This window comes from Lytechinus variegatus, chromosome 9 (assembly GCF_018143015.1).
Source record: "Lytechinus variegatus isolate NC3 chromosome 9, Lvar_3.0, whole genome shotgun sequence".
Classification (NCBI taxonomy): Eukaryota; Metazoa; Echinodermata; class Echinoidea; order Temnopleuroida; family Toxopneustidae; genus Lytechinus; species Lytechinus variegatus.
The window spans coordinates 11,987,575-12,011,209 of NC_054748.1; the positions used below are offsets into that span (position 1 = coordinate 11,987,575).

The 23,635-nt window shown below is 34.0% G+C and overlaps 1 protein-coding gene across 7 annotated transcripts in view; it reads left to right on the forward strand.

The window, feature by feature from the left end:
- LOC121422103 (liprin-beta-1-like) overlaps positions 1–23,635 on the forward strand; it is a 111,309-nt gene that overhangs the window by 65,235 nt on the left and 22,439 nt on the right. For 4 of the 7 annotated variants that reach the window (XM_041616920.1, XM_041616923.1, XM_041616922.1 and 1 more), the window contains 11 exons: positions 1,675–1,723; positions 2,248–2,309; positions 3,277–3,355; positions 4,020–4,117; positions 4,759–4,911; positions 7,030–7,056; positions 7,906–8,583; positions 12,841–13,039; positions 20,572–20,725; positions 21,636–21,788; positions 22,827–22,977. In XM_041616920.1, the coding sequence (XP_041472854.1) occupies positions 1,675–1,723; positions 2,248–2,309; positions 3,277–3,355; positions 4,020–4,117; positions 4,759–4,911; positions 7,030–7,056; positions 7,906–8,583; positions 12,841–13,039; positions 20,572–20,725; positions 21,636–21,788; positions 22,827–22,977 (1,803 nt within the window). The remainder of the gene's footprint in view (positions 1–1,674; positions 1,724–2,247; positions 2,310–3,276; positions 3,356–4,019; positions 4,118–4,758; positions 4,912–7,029; positions 7,057–7,905; positions 8,584–12,840; positions 13,040–20,571; positions 20,726–21,635; positions 21,789–22,826; positions 22,978–23,635) is intronic. The other 3 variants (XM_041616925.1, XM_041616921.1, XM_041616926.1) reach the window with 3 other exon arrangements.

Genomic DNA, 23,635 nt, shown 5'->3' on the forward strand with positions numbered 1-23,635 from the left:
TAGAAATAAAAATAGCAAAATAAAAAGAAATTGGAAAGCGACCAAAAAGATCTTTGATGTTTATACATGCATTGGTACTTATTGTTACAAAACATGTACTAATATGTAGTATATTTTACATCATTATAATACACATATTTCTGTGATTTCTTATCAAAACCCTAAAAGCTCATTTTTCCTTTCATGAGACAATCAGTGCTGTTGGCATATGTTCAAATTTAGAAGAGAAAAAAAATTGCAGAAATTAATTAGTCATACAGAATTAACAGTGTTTTTCATTGAAAATGCTGACTAGAGAACCACAATACATGACTGAGCACTTCAGGTTTAATTCTCAGAATGTTTTTCCTACAATTTGTGCTATTTTAGAACTCACTCATTTTGAAAAATGTATAGTTATGAACATATTTAGTATAATCATCTAATGCATCGTTGAGAGTTGGAATCTGACTTTATTTTGTTGCTCTGAGAAATTGTCTCCAAATGAAAAAAATCTTTATTGTTGAAACACGTGAAAGGCATTGTAGAAAAAAAGTCTGCTTAAAACACATTATCTTGTTGTTTTGTCACATGGGTTAAAGCAGGTTGGTACCAAGTGTTTGCGTTCCTATCACATACCAGTTAGGACTTATGGCTATTTATTGTTATTTAGGAATTATGTTATCCTCTCTCCAACAAATTTCCTTTGTTATTGAATTTCAAACTTGGAATGCACCATCTGTTTTCATTACAAGTATGCCAGTATTTTTTTCTTTAATTGTTTTTTTGTTACTTTTCAGAATTTTTCATATTTTCTCAAAGGGCAATATTAATTTTATGCCACCCAGCTATAATTTGGTAACCTTTTTAAAACAATTCTTTAATCTAATTATTGGCCATTTCCGTTTTTCCCTTTAATACCCCTTACCTCTATTCATAACTTTGATTTTTTTTTGTTTTGCATGGTTGATCTCTTGCTGTTTTTCAATTAGTTCTGATTTGATTCTTTGAAAATGATTTTAATTTTAATTTTTTGAGAATTTAGGATATTTCTATCCCTAATGAATATTTAGTATTTTTATATGAGTCTAAGAGGCCTTTGTTTGAGAATAATTAATTTTCTTTGAAATGTAATTTTCAGCAAAGTTTATGCATATTATTTTGGTAGAAAATCATTAAGAGTCTCTGATTTAATCGTTAAAAATACTTTTATGATGATTTTACCTATTATTGTATTCAGAATAACAGACAGTTTTATGAAAATGATTAACGATACACTTTTAAAGCATTTCCCTTTTCTCCAAAAATTGTATGTCTTCATTTGGTAGAAACTATTCTTTAATCTTTCCTTTAAAAAATTAAGTTTACATGTATTTATAAAGCTAACCACCATAGATAAAGAAATATCTGCTATTAGTGACTTTTGTTTACATTATTCAGATTGTAATGAGAATAAAATGCAAGAATATGTTTGAATTTGATCTTAAAATTGGTGCCTACAGAAAACAGGTAGTTCCTATATAAGTTCTATGTGAAATATTTGTGCCTACAGAAAACAGGTAGTTCAGTTCTATGTGAAATACAGAATTCAGTAGTCAACAAGTTAACTTCTTGCTAGCTGTTGTTGAGAAGTCTTCATGAATTCTTTTATTATATCAATTTTCAAATGAAGTGAAGAATTTTTTTTTTTTTCAGGCTCTTCTTGATGATCTCCAATCAAAGAAAGTTAAAACTCTTGATGAAGGTATGTTTTGATTTATTTTCTTCCCCATCATTATCTCATCCTACTTCTTCATCATTGATGCTGCCTCCTTCCTCTTTCTTCTCCTTTTCTATTTATCTTGTCCTTCTCTTCCTCCTCTTCATTTTCTTTTTCTTCATCTTCCTTCTCTCCTTTTTCTTATCCTTTTCTTCTTCTTTGTCACTGTCATTGCCATCATCATTGTCATCCTCTCCTCCTTCTCTTTTGTCTCATCCTCTTCTTCTTTCTCCTCCTCTTCTTCCTTCTCATCCTATTCCTTCTCCCTCTCCTCTTTTCCTCCTCCTTTTCCTTCCTCTCCAACTCAAATATTCCAGTTGACAGTCATCATTAGACAATGAACATTATTGTGCCAGAATTTATTTGACTTATAAAGGTTTGGCCGTAAACATACCATTGCTCATGTAACTGATATGGCTAATAATGTTGGATATTTTTCATTCCACCCAGAGTTAACAGCAAGCCAAGTCCCTTTAGTTACATTCCCATTTCATTCTCTTGTTATATAGAAGTAGAGAAAGAGAAGCTAAAGATTGCTGTGGATTCTCTGATCATTGGTAACAAAGAAAAGGTGAGATAAAAATCTTTTATTATGAACCTACTTTTAAAAAAAGCAAATAATAATAAAGGTATATTTACCCAGGGTAGCCACTTCAGTTCCAAAAACTGTTCTCCCAGCGGGCCTTGCTATTATTACCCCGGCTAAGCTAGGCTACTTATTCAGGTGCACACAGCGTTTTGAGAAATTACTTCCTGCCGGTACCCATTTACCTCACCTGGGTCGAGTGCATTACACTGTAGATGAATTCCTTGCTGAAGGAAACTACGCCATGGCTGGGATTTGAACTCACGACCCTCTGTTTCAAAGTCCGGAGACTAATTCCCTGGGCCACGACGCTCCAGGGAAATAACCCTTTTACATTGATAAGTAGCTGTGTCTACCTGCTGTGTTAGTTTTTCCCTTCATTCAGTTATCAAGAGAGATCATATCACAAAATATGACACCATACTTCAACCCCCTCATTATTCCTCTTGTCACAATTTGATATAGATTCTGATAAATAATAATCAATGATTGATATTATTTTTGTTAAATTGTAATTTGTTTGAGTGTCACCTGAATAACCCTTGATGTCTCATAGAGTCATTCAATAATGTGTAGGGTAATCAACCTGCTGTTTCATGATGATTTTGCTTTCAAGCCTCGTGTGTATTTTGAGAACGCTTTTGTGATACCTAGGTTGGTCTACATGGTTCTCAGTATTCTCAAAAGACCAAAGATTTTTGTGAAGCCTGATTCCATGCGCAAATTAAATGGAATTATTTTTTCATCTGATTTTATTCATGCAAAGTGTCAACTCGCGTACTATTTTTATCTTGCAAACTTTTCTGTTGTACCCCCTCAGAAAATTCTCATGTTCCTACGTGTACATATTTACAGCTTTTCAAAGAAGCGGTGTTCATGCAAAATTTATGCCCTTTTGTTAACTTTAATTTTCAAGAGTTGTGTTTTTTTTTTAATTTGTCACCAATTTCAGGATAAGACGATAGACGATTTGAATCAGAGATTATCCAAGTTTTACCATGTCCAGGAAATGGCAGCCATTAATGGCAGAGGTAAGAATTTATTCCTCTTGAGTTTTCTTTTTTGTAGAAGTTGAAGGGTCAAATGAGCTTTTGCTATTTCCTTTTTTTAAATGTTTTTCAATAAAAAAACTGAGGGATATATTACTATTGCCTGTGCTTCCAACAAGTGTAATGGAAATTAATAAGTAATTCCAGGGTTCAATACAGTTGTTATTCATTGTTAACACAGAATTCTAGTGTTTGAAATTCCCCTTGTGAAAATACCCACACTTATTTTATCACAATATACGTAAATGCATATTTGAAAAGATAAAATAGAAGTCTTGCGTCAACTGCACTTTGTTCTTATCCTGTCTTGTATAACATTTGAGAAAAATTTGACTGTAGGCTTGAAATTGATTTTCCATTGTGATTGACTAAGGCACGTATGTATTATGATTTTTATTTTTTATTGTTTTGGACATCGTTCACTTTGAAAAATCAACATTTTTGTGTTACTATGTAATCATTTGATGCTACAATGTAAAAAAGATGTATGCAAATTTTATTAACAATAAAGAATGATTGTTTAACAACAATATTTAAATAAGGCCAATTATCTTTCAATTGAAGTAAGGAATTCAGCTATGTTATGCCCTTATGGAGTTGACAAAATAAATATTTTAGTAAATGATACTTTCTGCTTTTATTTCAGTTGACATGGATATGCTCCTTGACATTGAAAACCAAAGAACAGACAGTTTTTCAACGTCTAGTTCAGCGACTGGAGAAACAGATACATCAAAAGATAGTGTAAGTAATCTTTAAAGCATACATGTAGCTGTAAACTTTTACTATATATTTCTAATTGTTACCATTTACCAGATGTCTGAAAATTATCTGTTTTATTAAATGTAATTTTGCCCAATTTGAGGATCAATTTTAGTATATCTGCCATATGTATACCCAAAAGCACCAAATCACCTAGAAATATAAAAAAGATGCAAACCACAAATAAATTCCTAAAGTAATCTCTAATGCAAAGCTGCAAACATTTGCTAAAAATTACCATTACAGATTCTAAAAATTACCTGTTTCATTAAATCTACATTAATTGTGCACAATTTGAGGATCAATTTTAGTATATCTGCCAAAAATCGCTAAATCACATAGAAACGTAAAAATGCAAACCACAAATAAATGAGCCTTAAAGAGCAGGAAATATATGGCCCAAGTACTCAGCACTAATAGTACGAGTTCCTTTTAAAGTAACGACTTACTGTGTGATTTTAATGCCTTTACAGTGAAGTACGAGGAAAGGTACATGTTAGAAGCCTGTGTGTTTTGAGGAATGAGTGATTGTTTGACTTTGATGAGGTATGTATTATGAAATGTACATTGATTTGTATTTGTATCGAGGGGCTTGACTAATTTCATTATTTATCCCCATACAGCGACAGGTCCCACAAGGATCATCTCCAGTTAGTCCAGATCGAGACTTCAACCATCCCATGATGGTTGATAGAACAGAGGAGATGTTTGGCTCCAATACCAGCCGACGATCTGCTAGTCTAGAGAATCTACAAACCAATGTCGTACCATCAACGGTAAGTCTCCTTCTTGATGTTAATCTCTGTATGGCATGTATGTTGATTGGTCAGTAGATAATGTGCCGAGTAAATTCATTTATTTAGAAAGTATTTGCATGGTGGTGTAGATGAATTAACATACATATAGGAGGTTTACAGCTTTGATCACTCACTATCAAATCACTCCTTGATAGACTTCAGGATAGTCTGTATGATATTAGACATCACAGTCAAGCTACTCTATAACAACAGTCACAAAATAAAATAAATAAACAACATATGCTTAAACGTCAGTCTGTATGCTATTAGACATTACAGTAAAAAAAAAATCTACATAAACAGTCAAGCCACAAGACGTCATCACTCCAAGTAAGAATTGTGGAAAAAGAAACAATCAAGCCATGACTGTACACTATTTTATGGGAAAATAACTCCTAGACACCACTCCTAAATAACTCCTAGACACCACTCCTATCAAGCCATTCTTAATAACTATTTCTGGCCAAACTCCGGGGGGGGGGAGTTAAGTTGCTCTCGAACATCATTCCTAGTCAAACTCCTAGATATTTCTAGAAATACATTGAAACTGTTTCTAGACACCTTGGTAACTACAAAAGAGCTTTATGCAGATTCACCCATGGTCCCTTCTAAAAATACAGAATTCCTTTCACAAATACACCATTAGGTAATCAATATGAAGATATCAGTAGCTTTCAAAAGTTACATTTATCATTTAATTCATCATGATTTGAATGAAATGACTATGTAGTATCAAGCTGTAAACCACCTGTTAGATTGTAAAGCACATAGTTTGTTTGAATACTGTATGTAAGTTGGTGGCACTTTAATGTTAATAACCATGTCCATGACACTATGATATGATGAGTAATATATTAAAGATGAGGGCAAAATAAATGTATAACAGGTTATTTCAAGTTTGGGGTTGATGTTTTAGTGTTTGGTCAATTTTTTTTCCTCCATCACTACACCATTCATAAATTAGAGCTGAACCTGGTTGATGTTTCATAAAGCTATTCATAGGTTACGAGTGACTTTACGAACCACCGGTGACCCTTTCTTTAGAACTTAATCAATGCCAGTGGAAATCCGATGTGCGTCACTTACAGGTGTACTACAAGAAAGGATCACCAGTCATTCGTAAAGTCATTCATAACTTATGAAGAACTTTATGAAACACTCTCCTGGTGTAGAGCTATCAAGAATGTAAATTTGATCATTTTTGTTAGGTCACATTCAATATTGGTGCTAGGTTAGGCAATCTGTATTGTGCTTCCAACAGCACCACCAATAACAACACTGAACTTGAAATCATCCTTCATGCAGTTAGCACCTATATAGTTTTATATGGTGTTATCTACACTGACATATTGAAGAGTGCCATTCTATAGGGAGTGACTGGTATACGTTTATCTTTGAGAGTTGGTGATCAAATTTTCTGACACCTGCACTAGAGCTACAACTTTCATTTAGAGCAAATTTAGGTGTCATACATGTAGCTCAAATATTCGTCAGCTTGTTCTGGACAAAGATTGAGGAAATCATATTACCATGTGCAGTTGTATAGAGCATATGTTATGTATATCTGCCCCTAGGATAGGACGTTTAATGGAGGCCACATGTAGAGGAGAGTCACCACCTTTGCAAGTTAAGAACCCACTGCACTTGAGAAATCCCGGTGAAGTGGTTCACCTACACATCACACATGAAAACTGAATGGTTTCAGACTTTAAATTCAGAAATTAAATAGCCCCCTCTGTTGGTTAGAATGAGAAGGTGTGATGTGCTCCAGAGCAGTACATGATACCTATATTTCATAAAATTTGATTCCATTCTGGGTGATAGATGACACCTGTTACTTGATAAAACTCAATTGTATGAAACCTGATTCTGATTAGTCTTTGGGTTTAAGGCAGGTTTCAAAGAGAGAGAGAGAGCCATGGTATGGACCCTTCAAGGATCCTCAGAAGTTTTATTTCACTATCATCAAATGTCTTATTACTGCTTGTGATTGGATCACCTCCCAAACAAAATGCAATTTTAATAATTTCTGTTGTCATTTTGCCAATCAACGACTCCATAATTTATTCTCCCTATTTTCTAATTTCTGTTCCATAGCGTATGAAAAAGGCAAAATCAACCATGGTAAAATTAGAAACTTTTAACCAGACATAATCATATTATTGTTCATTTTTCAACATTCATTATCTCTTCTCTTGTCTTTCATGTATTATCATTTAAATAATGTTCAAGTTAATCATTCGCAGTGCCCTTCTTTGTATGTTGCTTCATAAATGTTTGCATTTTAAACCAATATTATCAATTTTTATGTATTATGTATCATATCACTCCTGTTATAGATAATTAAGTATGCATCAATTATACAGCTTTCTTGTATAACAAACTCTCCCTCGCTAGCATGTTTACTTATAGGATAGACTTGATATGAAAGAAATATAATGCTCAGAAGTATTAATTTCTGAATCTTTTGATAACTCATGTTGATGTTAATGTTTAATCCATCATGATCTCTTTCAACAAGCTTATACTTTATGATGAATTGATAATGATGCCTTGCTCTTTCCTGTAGAATAGATAGGATTCAAGAATGTGAGAATGAATTTCAAGGTTTTCAATGATACTTTTAATATGTTTCAAACTCTGTATAACTCATTTGATGTTATATACCCATTGTTTATTTTCAAGTAAAATCGATAACAGTTTGACTTTCTAAAAAAGTGTGTTTCATGTGGGTTTTTGATGTCAAATTAAAACATAGCATATCTATAGACTTGATAATATACAGGTATGCTCAATCAGTGTGTCTATGTTCCATACCATGTGAATATATATATATTCATGACAAGTACATGTATATGACTTTCCCTATTGTGTACAGTACCTACTTTTTTTTATAAAGAATGATCATACCAATGGATGTTATGTAATTCATTTGATATTTGCATTTCCCTTGCATGTTTTCTATCCTTACAGAATGAAACTCCTTCTGACCTACCCCATCCCACTCCTGACACCAAAAACCCTGACAGACCTCTTAGTGAGGGTCCTAGAACAATACATGTCCCTATACACATCCAAGGGAATGGTACTGTACAGCCCCTCCATTCCACCCCTGACATGAAACATCCTCCAGCGGACAGTTCAACCTTCCTTACAGAAGATCCTAGAACGATCCATGTTCCTATCCACATTGAAAGGGTATCTCCTGGGCTAGGAGATCCTTCTCTTCCAGAAGACATGAAACACCTGACCAAAGAATTGCCAGAAGTTGTCACCTCAGCATCAAACAAAACCCCTCCATTCCCGACCAATAATGAGCCAACCTGGGAATCCGTCCCAAAGAAGGTTAATTTTGATTTGGATGCTACGACCGAGATCAGTAATGACCAGAGAAGCTCGGTTGGGGAAGACTTTGAAGATAGGGCAGGTATCGATCATGTTAGTGTTTTTCTGACACAGGGGGCTAATAGTAATCCTTCAAATACAAATGGTCATATAGGGAATGGTGTACGTCCTAACTCTGTAGAGTCTCCAACTGACTTGACCTTCATTGACATTGACGATGCCAACGTGGCACACTTCCGTCGTGACGTTTCCCCCATTACAGGTCACATGACTCTACCTGCTCCTAAGAAAACGACGGACTCAGAGGTAATCACACCGTTCTTTCTTACGCCTTTTCTCCATCAAATCGACCTTTTGCATTCATCGCTATCTATGTGTTGTTAAAATACCATCTTATTAATACACTGTTCATCTTCACTTAGGATTCAGTTCTTTGTGCCTTTGCTTCCCTTTTTAACCAGTTACCATGGCAACAGGTGGTGCATGGCTTTATTCTTCAAATTTTAATTCATTTTCTTCAGAGTTTTGTATTTAAAAGTTCCATTAACTTCTTGTCAATGTTATACATGTACATACTGAAATTAATGGCTTAAGAATAGATGCTACTACCTTTTAATGAATATAAAAATATGTTGTCCAAAGATTTATATTGACTTTATTAAACTTTCACTAACATACATGTAATTGAGTCATTTTATCACCAAAGTGTGTACAAGGTCATTCAATAATGTTCTGTTAAAGCTTAATTAAATTAAAGTTTGGTATTAACACTGACATCTCATGAGAAAGTGTGTAAAACCAAGGTTAATTGTCACTTTATTACTGCAGATCTAGATCTGGTATAGTTACATGAATTTTATTATTCATACTTACTGGCACTTTGTGGTAATTTTATTGGATTCTGTACATATTTCATTTTGAATATTTAACTTGAAATATGCATCAAACAAATTTTTAACGGTACTGATAATATTCTCCCTATCTCTTTTTTGTACACCCTAATTCTGCTATCTTGGTAATAAGAGACAGTATGTTGATCATCTCTCTTGGCTCTAAACTTCCTTTATTAAATAATGTAGTATGGATGATGTTCTGCTTTTATCAATTTTATTTGTAAAAAAAAGAAGCATAGAAAATTGAAAAAAAAAATTATGGTTGGTCAGCATATTTGGGGGCCAATTTGTAATTAATAAAACAAGATGACACGGTCTGCTGGGGCTTGTTTGGTTACAGCAAATATTTTTGTTAATTCCCTCAGTTCATAAAGACATGAATAATATTGTTTATTACTTTGATTTTTATCCTTAAAGGTTTTATAGATTTTAAAAAATGTATGTTTAATATTCAGAGTAACATTGTCAGTTCAACAACCACTGTTCCCCGTACATGTAGATCCCAATTTTGTGAAAAGTTACTGTAGGCATTTTACTAGCATGTTGTTTTCTTGTGATTTTAATTACCACAATAAGCAATGCAAAATATATCAACGTGTAAAGTTTTGTGATATATTTATTGACCAGCTGCAAGCCACAAATTGATTTGAAATGATTTTTTTCCTCTCATTTTAATGTGTGCGTGAGATGCAATTTTTAATTTGATGCACTTGACAAAGTATTGTGGAACACATGAGATTTCTGTATATTTCTATATACCCTTGATATATACCTAACCTCTAATTTCACTGCTGTTAATAATCTTTTTTTTAATATACTCATAATTTTAATCTCATCAGCACTACTGTTATTCATTAGATTTCTTTTGCTCATTTACCTTTACCATTATAACACACCCCTATACATGCTAATGCATTGTACTTTGTATTGTTGACAAAGGTTTGTGACTTGAACATTAAAAACAATTTCTTTGACTTTTTGCTTTTATGTATTCAGATTGGTAAATGGAATTTTATTAATTCATCATAAGCAATTTTGATACCTTAACATCAAGTGATCAATACAAAATGAGTATCAATTATACTCTTAATAGCTGGATTTATTAATTGCTTTTTGCCTGAAGATTCAAAGCGCTACTATTATTACCTTGGCTATAGATGTGCTGCCCATATAGGCGGTGAAGCATTCAAGGAATTTCTTACTGGGTACCCATTCACCTCACCTGGGTTGAGTGCAGCGCATTGTGGGTAATGTGGGTATTAGACTACATGAATGTAGAAAGTATAGACAGGGTTAGAAAAATAGGCCTTAATCAAACTGTACCGGCCACATAGTAATGTTGTTAGTGCTAACAATGCGCTAACAGTAACCCTGTTACAACCAGTAATTTCATAGCGATGCCCATTGCCTGATGTCACAATAATGCATTAACAATTAGAATTCCAATCTGAAAGATGTGACATGGCCTACTGTTAGTGCTATCTTTTTAATACCAACATTTCTGTGCAGCTATTACTGCTTGTTGACCATATCACTGTCGTTTGTCAGTTTATGAACTTCTGCTATAGATTTTTTTTTGTAACGCCTCTGCATTATATTAACAAGGAGATTCTTAGAATAACAAAATTGAATTCTCTGCTCTTATAGTGGGCCATTCAAAAAGCTATTTGTAAGTTATGCACAATTGCATGACTGATGATCCATGGCAAAAATATTCAAAATTTTCCTTTTTACCATAATCAGTATCAATATTCCATAATTGTGATGAGATCTTGACAAATAACAAACTTTTGTACCTTGAAAATAAAGGGATTATAAATTTCTGAAAATCTGATTTGCATGCAAAAAAGGTCTCCAGTCGTCAATATATTTGTGCATAACTGTTTGAACAAGGGGTCACACTTAAATCTTTTTTAAACAACCCCTCGCTTTATAAAATACCACCCAGGGCCTGCTTTAGGTTAAAAGATTACAAGCTCTTGAAATTCTGCCCAAGTTAGGAGGAAAAAAATTCTGTTTCGAAAATAGTACTTTGTTAACCTAAGAGATCCCAGGGCCCCGTCTTACAAAGAGTTATGATTGATCCAATCAACCACAACTATGGAAAGCCAGCAATGTCGATATCTAAAACTCATGTTCAAAATATTTTCAAGATATGATGTATATTCATAATAATTATAATAATGTTGTTCTTGCATAGCGCATATCACATTATGTCATAACGTCCCTATGCACTTCCAAAAGACTTGGATATTATTACCCTGGCTTTAGCCCCTAAGCCTTTGACAGGGCTGGCACATCAAGGAATAAATTCCTGCCAGGTACCCATTCATGTCACCTGGGTTGAGTGCAGCACAATGTGGATGAATTCCTTGCTGAAGGAAATTACGCCATGGCTGGAATTTGAACCCACGACCCTCTGTTTCAAAGTCAGAAGACTTATCTACCGGGCCACAACGCTTCATACATTCATAGTTAACTTGAAAATTCAGTGTGCGTCTGTTTGTTTACAAAGGATATTGTGGAAATTTCCTGAAGAAATAAGAATGAGGTTGATAGAGTTCCATATAGTTGAGATTGATCAGATCGTTTGTTAATCTTTGTAAGACAGGGCCAATGTTTATGCTGTAAAATCAAAGCAATTGAATCAAAAGTAGATATCAGTTAGTGCTCGTAACACAGGATGTGTACAACTACACCAATAGGTGTTATGTTTACAGTTCTTGGCAAGTGCTTGTACAGACAATTTTATTGTGATAAATTGTACGTAAGGGTCAATGTCATTGATTGGAAAAAAAAATCTTCATAATGATTAAATCATGCTCAGTTCTGTTTTTACCTAGGGGGGCTGATTATCATATTACCTACATTGATTTGGGCACAGAATGTCAGCACAAAACTTAATATCATTCATCTCAACTGTGGTTTCAATGGGGGGGATATTGTGATTTGTTTTCTTGTTACCACATTTCCATGTTTAGGTTGCTTTTTAATATGTACCTGACACTTTCTGACTTAGAATCCAGCAGTGCACAACATATGGACTGAATTTAATCATTTCCTTTTCTCTTTTTCTCTCCTACCACTCACCCCTCTCTCTGTATGTTTACATCTGGTTTCCTAAATTTTTTCCTGCCATTTCCTACCTTTCTCACTCCTGATTATATATTTGTCAAACTTTGGTCATACGTCTATCATTCTATTCATATTGTTATATTCACCTGTATGTGGTATGAGTGTGTTTCACTTTATTTCCACCTTGATTTCATCGTTTCTTTTTTGCTTAACTTTTTGCTCCTATTTTTCTGTATAACTCCAAATTTGGCTTCAATTACATGTTTTTTTCCCTCTCTCCTTGTTGATCAGTCTGTCTCTGTCTCTCTTCCTCTTTCTCTCTCTCTCTTTCACTTATTCTATCCTTCACTTCTTATTTCCCACTCTCTCTCTGTCCTCTCTATCTGTTGTTTGTGGCTTTCCCATTGATCACACAATTTACATGTATCATATTGTCTACCTCTTTTTAAAAACATTCTCACTTCTAATTTTTCCCTCCTTTCTCATAATTTACTATTCTTCCTTTCTCCCCTGTAACCCCCCTCTTTTTGTCACTCTTCTGCCCCCTCCCCCTTGCTTTCCTCCAAACCCCTTCACTCTTCATTCTACTCATCAGGTTGATTTAGCAGGTAGATCTAATCCCTCCGGTTACAGGACGCTGCCCTCCCCTCGTAGAAACCAAGAGTTTGATCTTCCAACCAAGCTCCAGCAGCAATCGACCAACGGTACACCAGAATCAAGAAAACCCAGAGCTTCATTTGGAAAGGGTCTCTTTAAAATCACCTCTAAAAAGACTTCCAGTGCTCCAAACCTTGGTGAGTTTTTTACTGAATTATTTTACTCATTTCTTGCTGTATCTTGAAGCAATGACTGATGAATATTTTTAATTAAGCAATGGAATTTTAATATATTTCCTTTTGTTGGAAGTATAACTTGATTTATTTGCTTCATATGTATTTGTATCTCCCCGACATTCATCAACTGCAGTGTTTATTTTGACTTTCTATTCATGCAACACTTACATGAAACTTGCAATCAATTATAATCACATTTTATATATGCAATTATCCATTCGTAAATTGTTTAATTAATTGCAAATTTGCTACTGATTATATAGTCTATTTCATCAACAAAAAGTTTACATTAATTTTCAATGGTAAAATTAATCCATGAGTGACTATATTTAGAATTGATATTTTTAATTGATTGCAAATAAATTTTAGCATGGCAGCCTTTGATTCTACAGAGTAAGATTGAATTGATGTTACTTTGTTGAGATCACAATAAAGGAAAGTAATTTACAAAATGTATACAAACATTACCAAGATTAAGATAGTGAACAATAAGCATTGTTTACTATATCTAGCCATAAGATTCTTTGTTACATGTTGACCTATTGACATTCATCCATGATTGGCCTATGTTAGTGTGAACGGAATTATCAAGCTGAATAAATGCAGTTGCTTATAATAGGAAATGGTGTGCTATCACTGCACAGGGTTTGACATAATGCCTTGATTTTGACATTTGAAGTACTTTTGATTGTGATATTTGTAGGTTTTATTTTGCTCTTTATGAATGACAAATTTGACATTGGTTGCAAGTATTTTTTTATGATAGCCAGTTGCAGAGAGAGAGAGAACTTTAGTATGCATGCAGCTTTCTCAATTGAGCATTCCATTCCTTTGGTGATTTTCCTAGAACAGTTGTTGCTTAGCAACTTCTGTGGTATTGTTGCTTGTAATATGTTTGAGGTTTTAGATTGCGGCAGCCGTAACTAAATTATATCCAGATGTTTGAATAGGGATCGTGTACAATGCAATTAAGTTTACTTCATATCTCTGCCTCTTCCTATTGATTTTATATTGTGCAATCAAGCATTCACCGCTATCACACACATATGAATATAGTTTTAGCTTATTGAAGAATGAACATGTAATGTACTTCAGCCCTCTCATAGGGAGCATACTTCTAATCACATTTTTCATAATTTATTTTCATATTTGCTGGCAGGTAATCCTGTTATTTTCAAATTGTTTTTATTGATTTTCCATATCAGTTTCCCAGACTGTATTTTTTTACAAAACTCTACAATGTACAAGTAGATGATATCAGGGAATAATTTTGCTTCTCAAATTTGATAATATACATTTCTGGCTGTAATAAGTTTACAATGAATGTTCTGTACAGTCTTAAGAAATTTGCAACAGAATCACACATATTTACTGAAATAATTTGGCACATATTTTACATTCATACATGCCAAATTCATGTTTAGATTTAACCTCAACTGGTATTTATCTTTAAGTAGAGGTTTAAAGGGAACATTCATCCTGAGATTATGTTGGCTTTTTTCAAAGGCAAAAACATTAAAAAATAAAAATAATAATTGAGAAACATAGGAAGGTTTGGTGGAAATCCAACATAGAGTACATGTAACAGTGTTATGAATTTTGTGAATGAAAACTTGTAGATTTTGTGATATGGCATTCATGTGAATTGCCCCTCGTCATAAATTCCATGAATTGTAGATATCATGCCTATTATTGACATACAATAAACATGAATTCAAAAATAAATGAAGTAGAGATCAATTCTTCCATGTTTTATAATGACTCTTTCGGATGTGAAATTATTCACTTCATGCGCAATTAAGCAGCAATTAACCGAATATTCAAGAATCCATGACTCAATATTCACCCTATAAAGAGTCAATATTTACAAAGGATTCTACGTCACACACCATGAGTGATACTGAAGTCCAAAGTACAATCAACTGCTAATGTGTTCATTCCAAAGGCAAAGATTTGGTACCAAATTTTGACATTTTATGAATGGGTTTGAATGTTTATCATTTTAAACCGGAAACAGATCTGAAGCTGTTTATAGATTGAGCTATATGATTAAGACACCAAGTGTCATTTCACATGTTCAGATGTACATGAAATAGTGTCAAATTGCACTGTTATAGCTTGACCTGTGTTAGGTTTATCTCTTAAAGACAAGAATAAATTGGATTAGATTGGATTACTCCAAGCGACAAGAATGCTTTATATTAGAAACAAACAAGGTATGTAGGATTTTGCTTCTAAAAAGAAAAAAATACATAAAACAATTTTGATTATATTTTATCTTGCTAAAATCTGAAAAAAATGATAAGAATATTAATGAGGGTTGATGAAAATCCATCAAAGAATTTGAAGTTTTGGGTTTTTAGTTAAAGATTTAACTTTGGTCAACTGTGAGCAGCTCCCGTGTATATCATGTAGCTTGAATAAAAAAAGGAAAAATTATAAAACATGAATAAAAATATTTTTTGTATAGAAGTTGGTGTGATATATTGTTTACAAATGATATATCCACCACACAAACAAAATCACTGTAAATTTTTGTGATCATACGACATATGGGTGTCGCAAATAAAAACTTGAAAATTCATAATTCTCTGTTATTCTTCACCAATATTTGCATTATTTTGTTTTAATATCTTCTTAAAACAAACTTATCATCAGGGTGAACTTTCCCTTTAATACACGATGGCCTAAGATGAATTTGAGCTGTAAAACCTTCACACATTGTTTTTTCATTTTTCTTTAATAATGTGGATTATGACTCACTCTCATACACAGAATATTTTAAGAGTGTTGATTCATGACATAATCCCAAAGATTACTACATCATTATTAATTGTTCATCATCTTGTGGTATGCCTTCTGTTCTAATCTCACTTAAACTGATACACTCACTTAACACATTGCAATGAAAGATAGGACACTTTTTTAGCTGACTCATGTTGTACATTAAGATGCTAAAAGTGATGTATTTTATTAGTACACAACTGCAGGATGCATAGGTCACAATGCCATTACCTTGTGTAGCACTTAGTCCTTACGCAAGGCATTCTGACTAATTCACACCATTTTACCTGGATAGAGTTTCATTTAAATACAGGCCTGTGAAATCTCCGCTATTTAGCGGAAATCCGCTATTTTCATTTTTAAGACCGATTTCAATTTCCGCTTTTTTCCTGTGTTTCATTTCCGTTTTTTTTCTTAGTCAAAATTCCGCTATTTTATCCAAAACGGCTGGAAAACAAGTCTAGGTAAATGGATGCGAGCAGAATGTGTGTGTTGTGAATATACACGTTACGGGGCCTTGTATTTTGCCTTCGCGAAGTTTCGAATGAAACTGCTGCAGATCGGATCACACCGTGCACCGCATACAAGCGCAAAGCAGCGGCTCAAATCGCGATATTTTGCGACTGGTAAATACGTCTGTAAGGATGATGACGTCATCCAAGATGGAAACTTACGTTGACCAACGAAAGGATCGAAGATGACGATGTTTCGATCATTATTTCAAAGGAATTAGCGGTAACTGCGGTCTAAGGTACGATATTTATGAATTTTAAACATTTTTTCGTAAATATGGATGTGATTTCTTTTTCATTATGTGACATTTTATGTACAAAAAACGATCGGAAAATCGGGTTTCCACTGTTAGATCTAACGTTACTGCTAAAATACGTTGTCTGTACTTACGGGCCTCCAAGCTCTTCAGTCTATGTATTGGTGAGTGAGCCAACGCAGTTCAGCGGAATTTTTCCGCTTTTTTTTTTTTGAAACCCCACTCACAGGCCTGTTAATATGAAATGAGGGTTTATTGAAAGTCAGTCAGAGTCGATATCAGAATAGTGATCAATTTTACAAATATTTTAGTTGCTTTATTTGTATGCAAAATATCATAATAATTTTAAAAATGATAAACCTAACATAAAAAGAGATGTACAAATGAATATAATATTTGCTGAAAATGTAGAACAGTATAAATTCAATTTCAGGAACATATTGCTACACTGGGGGGATCTACATGTTGCTTTTTTGCTAAGAGGGGGGGTTTGACCAGTTAGTTTAATGTGACATACTGTGTCCTAAAATGCTATCCTTCAGACCTCTACTGTGACCCTCCTCAGCAGAGAAGGGGGGGTGAGGTTAATCTCTATTCTCCATCCCCCCATCTCCCACTGCTATGTAAAAACATAATTACATTATCTTTTTATTTGCTCTACAGTGCCAGCCAATGAAGTATTTAACATTAAATTATATATATGCTATGCATATTTCTTATTACATTATCTTATTTGCTCTACAGTGCCAGCCGAATGAAGTATCATTTACATGTGCTGTGCATATTTCTTATTACATTATCTGATAGAAATATGGTTACGAAGAAGATTTATGAGTTTCTCACACTAGTAAGGTTTGCATTATTTTTAAATTACATTACGGATATATTAAATCATGTTTAGACTCTGAGCAGTTAACTTATTTCTTTGACTAAAATTGAGTTTTAGTCTCTCCTTGGTTCTAGTAATGACGGTACCTAAAGTAAAACAGGAAAGAGGACAAAACAGAGAAGAGAGAGAGAGAGTAGGGATGGAAGAACAAAGAAAAGAGTAGTGATGTCAAAATGTATGAATATTCATTGTATAAATATTCATAGATATCTTTATAAGTTGTCGATCTGTTTTATTAAACAATATTTATGTACACTGTACCTTGAAGATTACTTGAAGGTAGACCTTCCCTTAGTCACTCAGATAATGGACTTGTGTATAAACCCATTGAATACCATTTGATTTCTGTGCAGTTCAAATTCTCTATTGACACTAGTCTTTATCCCTGGCATAGGGGGCTCAATAGGAAAAAGAACATGAATAAATACACAAGAAAAGCAGCAGAATATGATATTCTTAGAAAATAGTGGAAGAAAAAGAAGGTCCTTGTTTTTGCGTCTTTATTATCATCACAGGCTTGCATCATTCACTCTCAATTCTTGAATCCATCATGAAGCAATGGGGGATATTGTGAACTCAAGTATACACTGTACACAATAGCTTCTGACTGAATTATTAATGAATTTATCGCCTGATGTGGAATATGATACTATTTGTGAATTAATTCCACATTGTACCCAGGATATATGTATGAAGGCTTTGATGTGGCATAATGAACCAAAAAAAATTTAGGGGGCCAGGTATGGTGTATTGGGTAAAATTAATAAGTAGTTTTGAATGAGCAAAGTGAGCGAGTAAAAATTGTGAAATTTGAAAAAATCAAATTTTGAGAATGATTTTGACAATATTCAGAAAATAATATCATATTTCACCCTTCTCTTTCTATTTTTTTTATTGGTTGTGATAAATTGGGGGGGGGGTCAAACACACCCCTCCCATCTGTACACCAATGAGGCCTTGTTTTAGAGGAAAGTGCATTTGTGTGATTTTATACAGAATGCACAAATATTCAGTGTGATAATTCAATAGATAATGTAACATAATGATAGCAAAAATCAAAATCAATCATGTACTCTAAAACCCTCCATAAACAGCTCTCAAAATGCATTCATCTCAGAATTGTTCTTAACCAATGAAAACCTCTTCGGAAACATTTAAAGTGCATTTTCTATTCAATTTCAAGGTTATAGAAAAAATTCAGGTATAGTATCTATCACCAAATTTAATTCAAACATCCATCAAAATGCAGATTAATTTGTTAAATAAAACTAAAGATTATATTCTAGGACAGCAAAATAAGTCTTGTAGATAATCGGGGAATGTCTTGGCTTAAATTTCATTTTAATAAATAAGGTTATTTTATATAAGGATAAGGAAAAGTTACATGGACACAAGAAATGTGAAAACTCAATGAGAAGGGCAGTTTCGACTACTTTTTATGAGATGTCAAAATGCTACGTTATTCAAAATATTTCAGAACCAGTTCAATATAGATCTCAGATCACATAATAACAATCCATCTGGCTTAAAAATAAACCTATCAATTGAAATCAAAAGTCTCTAAATTCTGCTGTCTTATGAATTGAATTTATTACAGAACATCACTGGCAATTGCCAACATTTTGTTCAAAACAAGAAAATGTATATATAAACAGATAAACAAAAACAAAATAGTATTTTTTGTCAAAACAAAACAAAAACATGTCAAGTTCCCCCAAGTCTGCGCAGTCCCCCTTGTCTGGGCACATGCGTATCTGCGCAATTTTAGTAAAAGAAGATTCGCAACGAACACAAACTTTACACATGCAATACGTAGACAGATATTCATTACAAAATTCAAGTCAAAATGGTGGAAAAATAATGAATTTAGGGCTTTTCATGTGAAGACCTCAAAATGTAGCCTTTCTCATCAAAATCCCTGTATTGTGTGCAAAGTGAATGGGTGCGCAGACATGGGGTACCATTTTTTTTTCAATCCAAAAATGACTGCCCGAGGTTTTTTCCAAGAAAATCCTTTATTTCTTTCAAATTCTTATGAGATATTTGGTACACTTACATGTATTCATAATAATATAAGGAACATTATTAAATAAAAGATTTTGTGGAATAAAAAGAATTCATGTTAAATCTTAACTCAAATTGTTAGGTGTGCAGACTTAGGGACCACCATCATACTTTAATGCTTTGGTTCAAACTTTGATACCTCACTGTATTATGACCAGGGCGACGTAACACAAAGGTTATCAATTAATCACTAAATGAAATGACCAATCAAGATCCTTGTTGCATGCGTATTTTGCTCAGTAGACTGACTACGAACCAATCAGAATTGTTCTTTAAAATTAGCAATCAATCGCTAATCCTTGTGTTACGGGACCCTGATGTTTTTTTCAAAAGTGGATTTATTACCTTTTAAAACCCAATGGTTCTCAATGCTCAAGGGATTATTACATGAAGCATGATATGAAATCAGGCAAGGAAAATTCACATCTGAAGTGCAGAGCAGTGATGCAAGATCTTTGTGAGATCATTTTTTGATAATTGCATTAAAAGAGGGAGGCAAGTTGTCTGAAAGGCTGAGAGTAGTGAGTGTGAATTGTTATTTCAGAAGGATGTCATATTTAAATAGATTCACTTCATGTAAGATGGTCTCACTTTAAGATACAATCAAAATATTAGCCTTAACATTTTTTATGCAGTCCCATGTATGTGTTTTTGTGTGCAGTGTTTGTAACTCTGTGTATATTTATATCTTCTTATTTTGGTGATTTTTTATCAATGTTTCCCAATCATTTTAAGACAGTTTTTTCCCAGCATTCTGTCTCATAATCAGAACTTAAACTCTAAACTCAACGATGTCTTCAGATTTTGACAAAAAATATTTATTATTATAGAGTATTAGTTTAGAAAAGGTTCATCTACATTTGCATATTACAATTTGTTTCTGTTTCTCTCTTTTTTCCTCTTTCTCTTTCTTTATTTTTCTCTCCTTTCTCTGTCCTTCTCCATCTCTCTATTGCTCTCTCTCTCTCTTCATCTCTCTCTCTTCAGCCATGACTGAGTCAGAAGGAGAAGATGCCTTAGGGGTGCAGAGACCAAGGAATGTTACCTTCCAAGGTCTAGAGAGGAGTGGATACCCCGCCCCTCCAGGGACTCCGCCTATGGACTATAGAAAACGCAAAGGCATTAAGAAACTAATCGGAAAGTAAGTACCGCACAGCATTTCACTCACTTAGTCAATCAGATGCAAGGATTTGTCTTGGACAGTCACTTATAAAAAACTTAAAGAAAAACTGCAAAGAACTAGACCTATCTACATGTTAAAAAAATTCAACATTAAACGGTCACACTTTATAGTTAATGAACCCCACCAGAAAATGAACATATTTAAAGTGTTCAAGTTTTGACTTGTTATAGATATTTAATTGTGAAATCAGGTGATTTAAATATTGCATTCCAGAGAGTTTGTTTCTCTGGGCTTTCTGAACATTGTAGTGTTGGTGTATACATTCAACACTCAACATGAAGGAGTGATTGTGTGATGGTTCACTATTAAAACTTTTGAGCACAACTGTTACCATTTTTCATGCCTCCCTAATGTTTTAGTCACACCTGTCTCCAAGCAGACTGTCGTTATCAGAAGATCCTGTCGTCTTTCAGTATTCTCTCATATAGTGGACCATCAATTTAATTAGTGCATTCTTCTCTCTCTTGAATAATTTCATCTCAACAATATAACTGTAATAATACATTTTGTATAAAGTATGTACATTGTGTAAATATGAAATTTAACTGATGTCTATGATAAAGCAGATGATAAGGGTCTATGAATAAACGTTTGTTGATGATGCTGATGACGATGATGATGACGCTGATGATGGTGACAATGATGATGACAATGATGATAGTGATGGTGATGATGATGTTAATGGTGATGATGATGACGATGATGATGTTGATGACGATAATGATCGTGATGACGATGATGATGACGATTTCGATGATGTTGATGATGATGATATTTTCTCTGATTAAGAAATTGTAGATTATTAAGAAAGTAATGATGTGATTACCATGACAATATAAATATTACTTCATGTCATTTTTCCTTTCAGATTAAAGCGTAGTGGGTCAGCCAATCTTCACAATGGTGATGATGATGATGATATCCACCCAGTAGAATTCTCAAGGAACAATCGTTTAAGAGCTACAGCAGGACCAAGACTAGCATGGTCTAGAGACCTAAAGAAGAATGAAAATGGGACCAAGTATGTACCCAATGTTTTATCCCTAATGATATTTTTGATCCTAAATGAATTGTGATGATGTAAAGATAATGATTATAATGGTAGATTTATAATTGTCAAATTTCAAATCCAGATTGGCCATAGGGCTTGTGCATGTTAAACCTTCACATACTTAGCCTTTCATACTCTGCCTCATGGAATATGGAACCAGAACAGTTGATACAAATGATTGATTGATTGATTATGATAATAATAATAATAAACAACCCAGTGTTCAATCAATAAACTTCATGATACCGACCCCTTGTACAGCATGCATCGGTGTTGTAGACCAATTTGGTTTTGTTGTGATTTTCGTGGTTATTTTTAACAGGATTGCTTTAGTTACTCCCAACTGAAGATTATTTGTATTCTGACATAGCAACACACCTGGCTCATTGCATAACCAATTAAAAGTGTTTTTATTCTTCTCTAGAATCCCCCAGTTACATGTATAGCTCCTATAACCCTATCTAGGCCGGGGGAGGCCCCCCCCCTCAACGAATCGCGCAATATTTGTGCCGCGCAAATTTTTTTGACTGCGCCGCTCTCTGACTTTTTACTTTCATGTCTTGCACAACTTTTGAGACCAATTTTGTATCACCCGGGTACGTGGTTCCGAAATTACGCAACATTATGTAAGTGCATGTCAGACCGATAATTGCTCAAAAACGTGGTTTCGTGTACAAAGTCATTGCATATTGTGTTATTTAGGGAGTTAGAGGAAAAAGTTTGATTTCGCATACTAATTACGCATACATTGTAAATCATAATCGCTTAATAGCGATTCGCATGAAATAAATGACTATACAATCTTGTAGATTATGTCCCAGGCAACCTGCGTGCCAATTTTCGGCGCGATCTCACGGTCGACGGCCAAGATCTTAGAGGGGGGGTCTGGGAGGCCCCCCCCCCGGCCAAACTCCCAAAATACCCCGGCCTAGATAGGGATAAGTTACAGTGCTTTGAAGTCATATCCTCTATATACATATGATTATGATATAATCATCTTTTCTTTAGTGACTTGAACGCTCCATTTGCCAAGTGGGACAGTGAGCAGGTTTCTGATTGGCTAAGAGGGATGGGGCTCGCTCAGTATGCCGCAGCTTGTAGAGTCTGGGTGAAGAATGGTGGAACACTGCTTGCTGCTGCTCCTCTAGAACTAGAAAAGGTGAGAAAAATGTATTTATTTGTAACCCTTGTGAGCTCAAGACATTGGTTAGGTCCCTATTTGTTGACATTAAATTTTTGTTCACAACAAAATTATTTTCTTGATACATGTTTAAACCATTTTATTTCTGATATTTTTGTTACACATCCTTGATAAAGAGTGGACAGCTTAAATGAGTGGATCGCTTGCCATACTTACGTTTAGCATACACTGGCTAAAAACATGTGTTAGAACGCCTTTATATTTCCAACCATGTGATCTGAATATGTTCTATTTGGATTGTAGCCATACTGTCGTACTTTGGCAAAAGGGAGCAAGTATCATTTGTTATAAATGAGCAATGTGTGTTTGTCATTTACATATGCATCAATGCAATTTAACAGCACATTTTCTTCAATATCTTTCCACAGAACGATCATTTCTTCCCCAAAGTTTGCCTGAACTGCAACATACAAAGGGTGTTTCAGAAACAACAGTAACTCTAATTTGACTGATGTGTCACTTGCTTCCTTTTGCCAAATTTGAGCAGTTAATATCCTTACACCTGTGCTTAGCTTGGCTAACTCACAGTGTGATATCAACATGTTTGCCAAACCTCATAGGAGGCAGGAAGTCATGTCTAAACTTCATGTCCATAAAACAGAAAAAAACAATACTC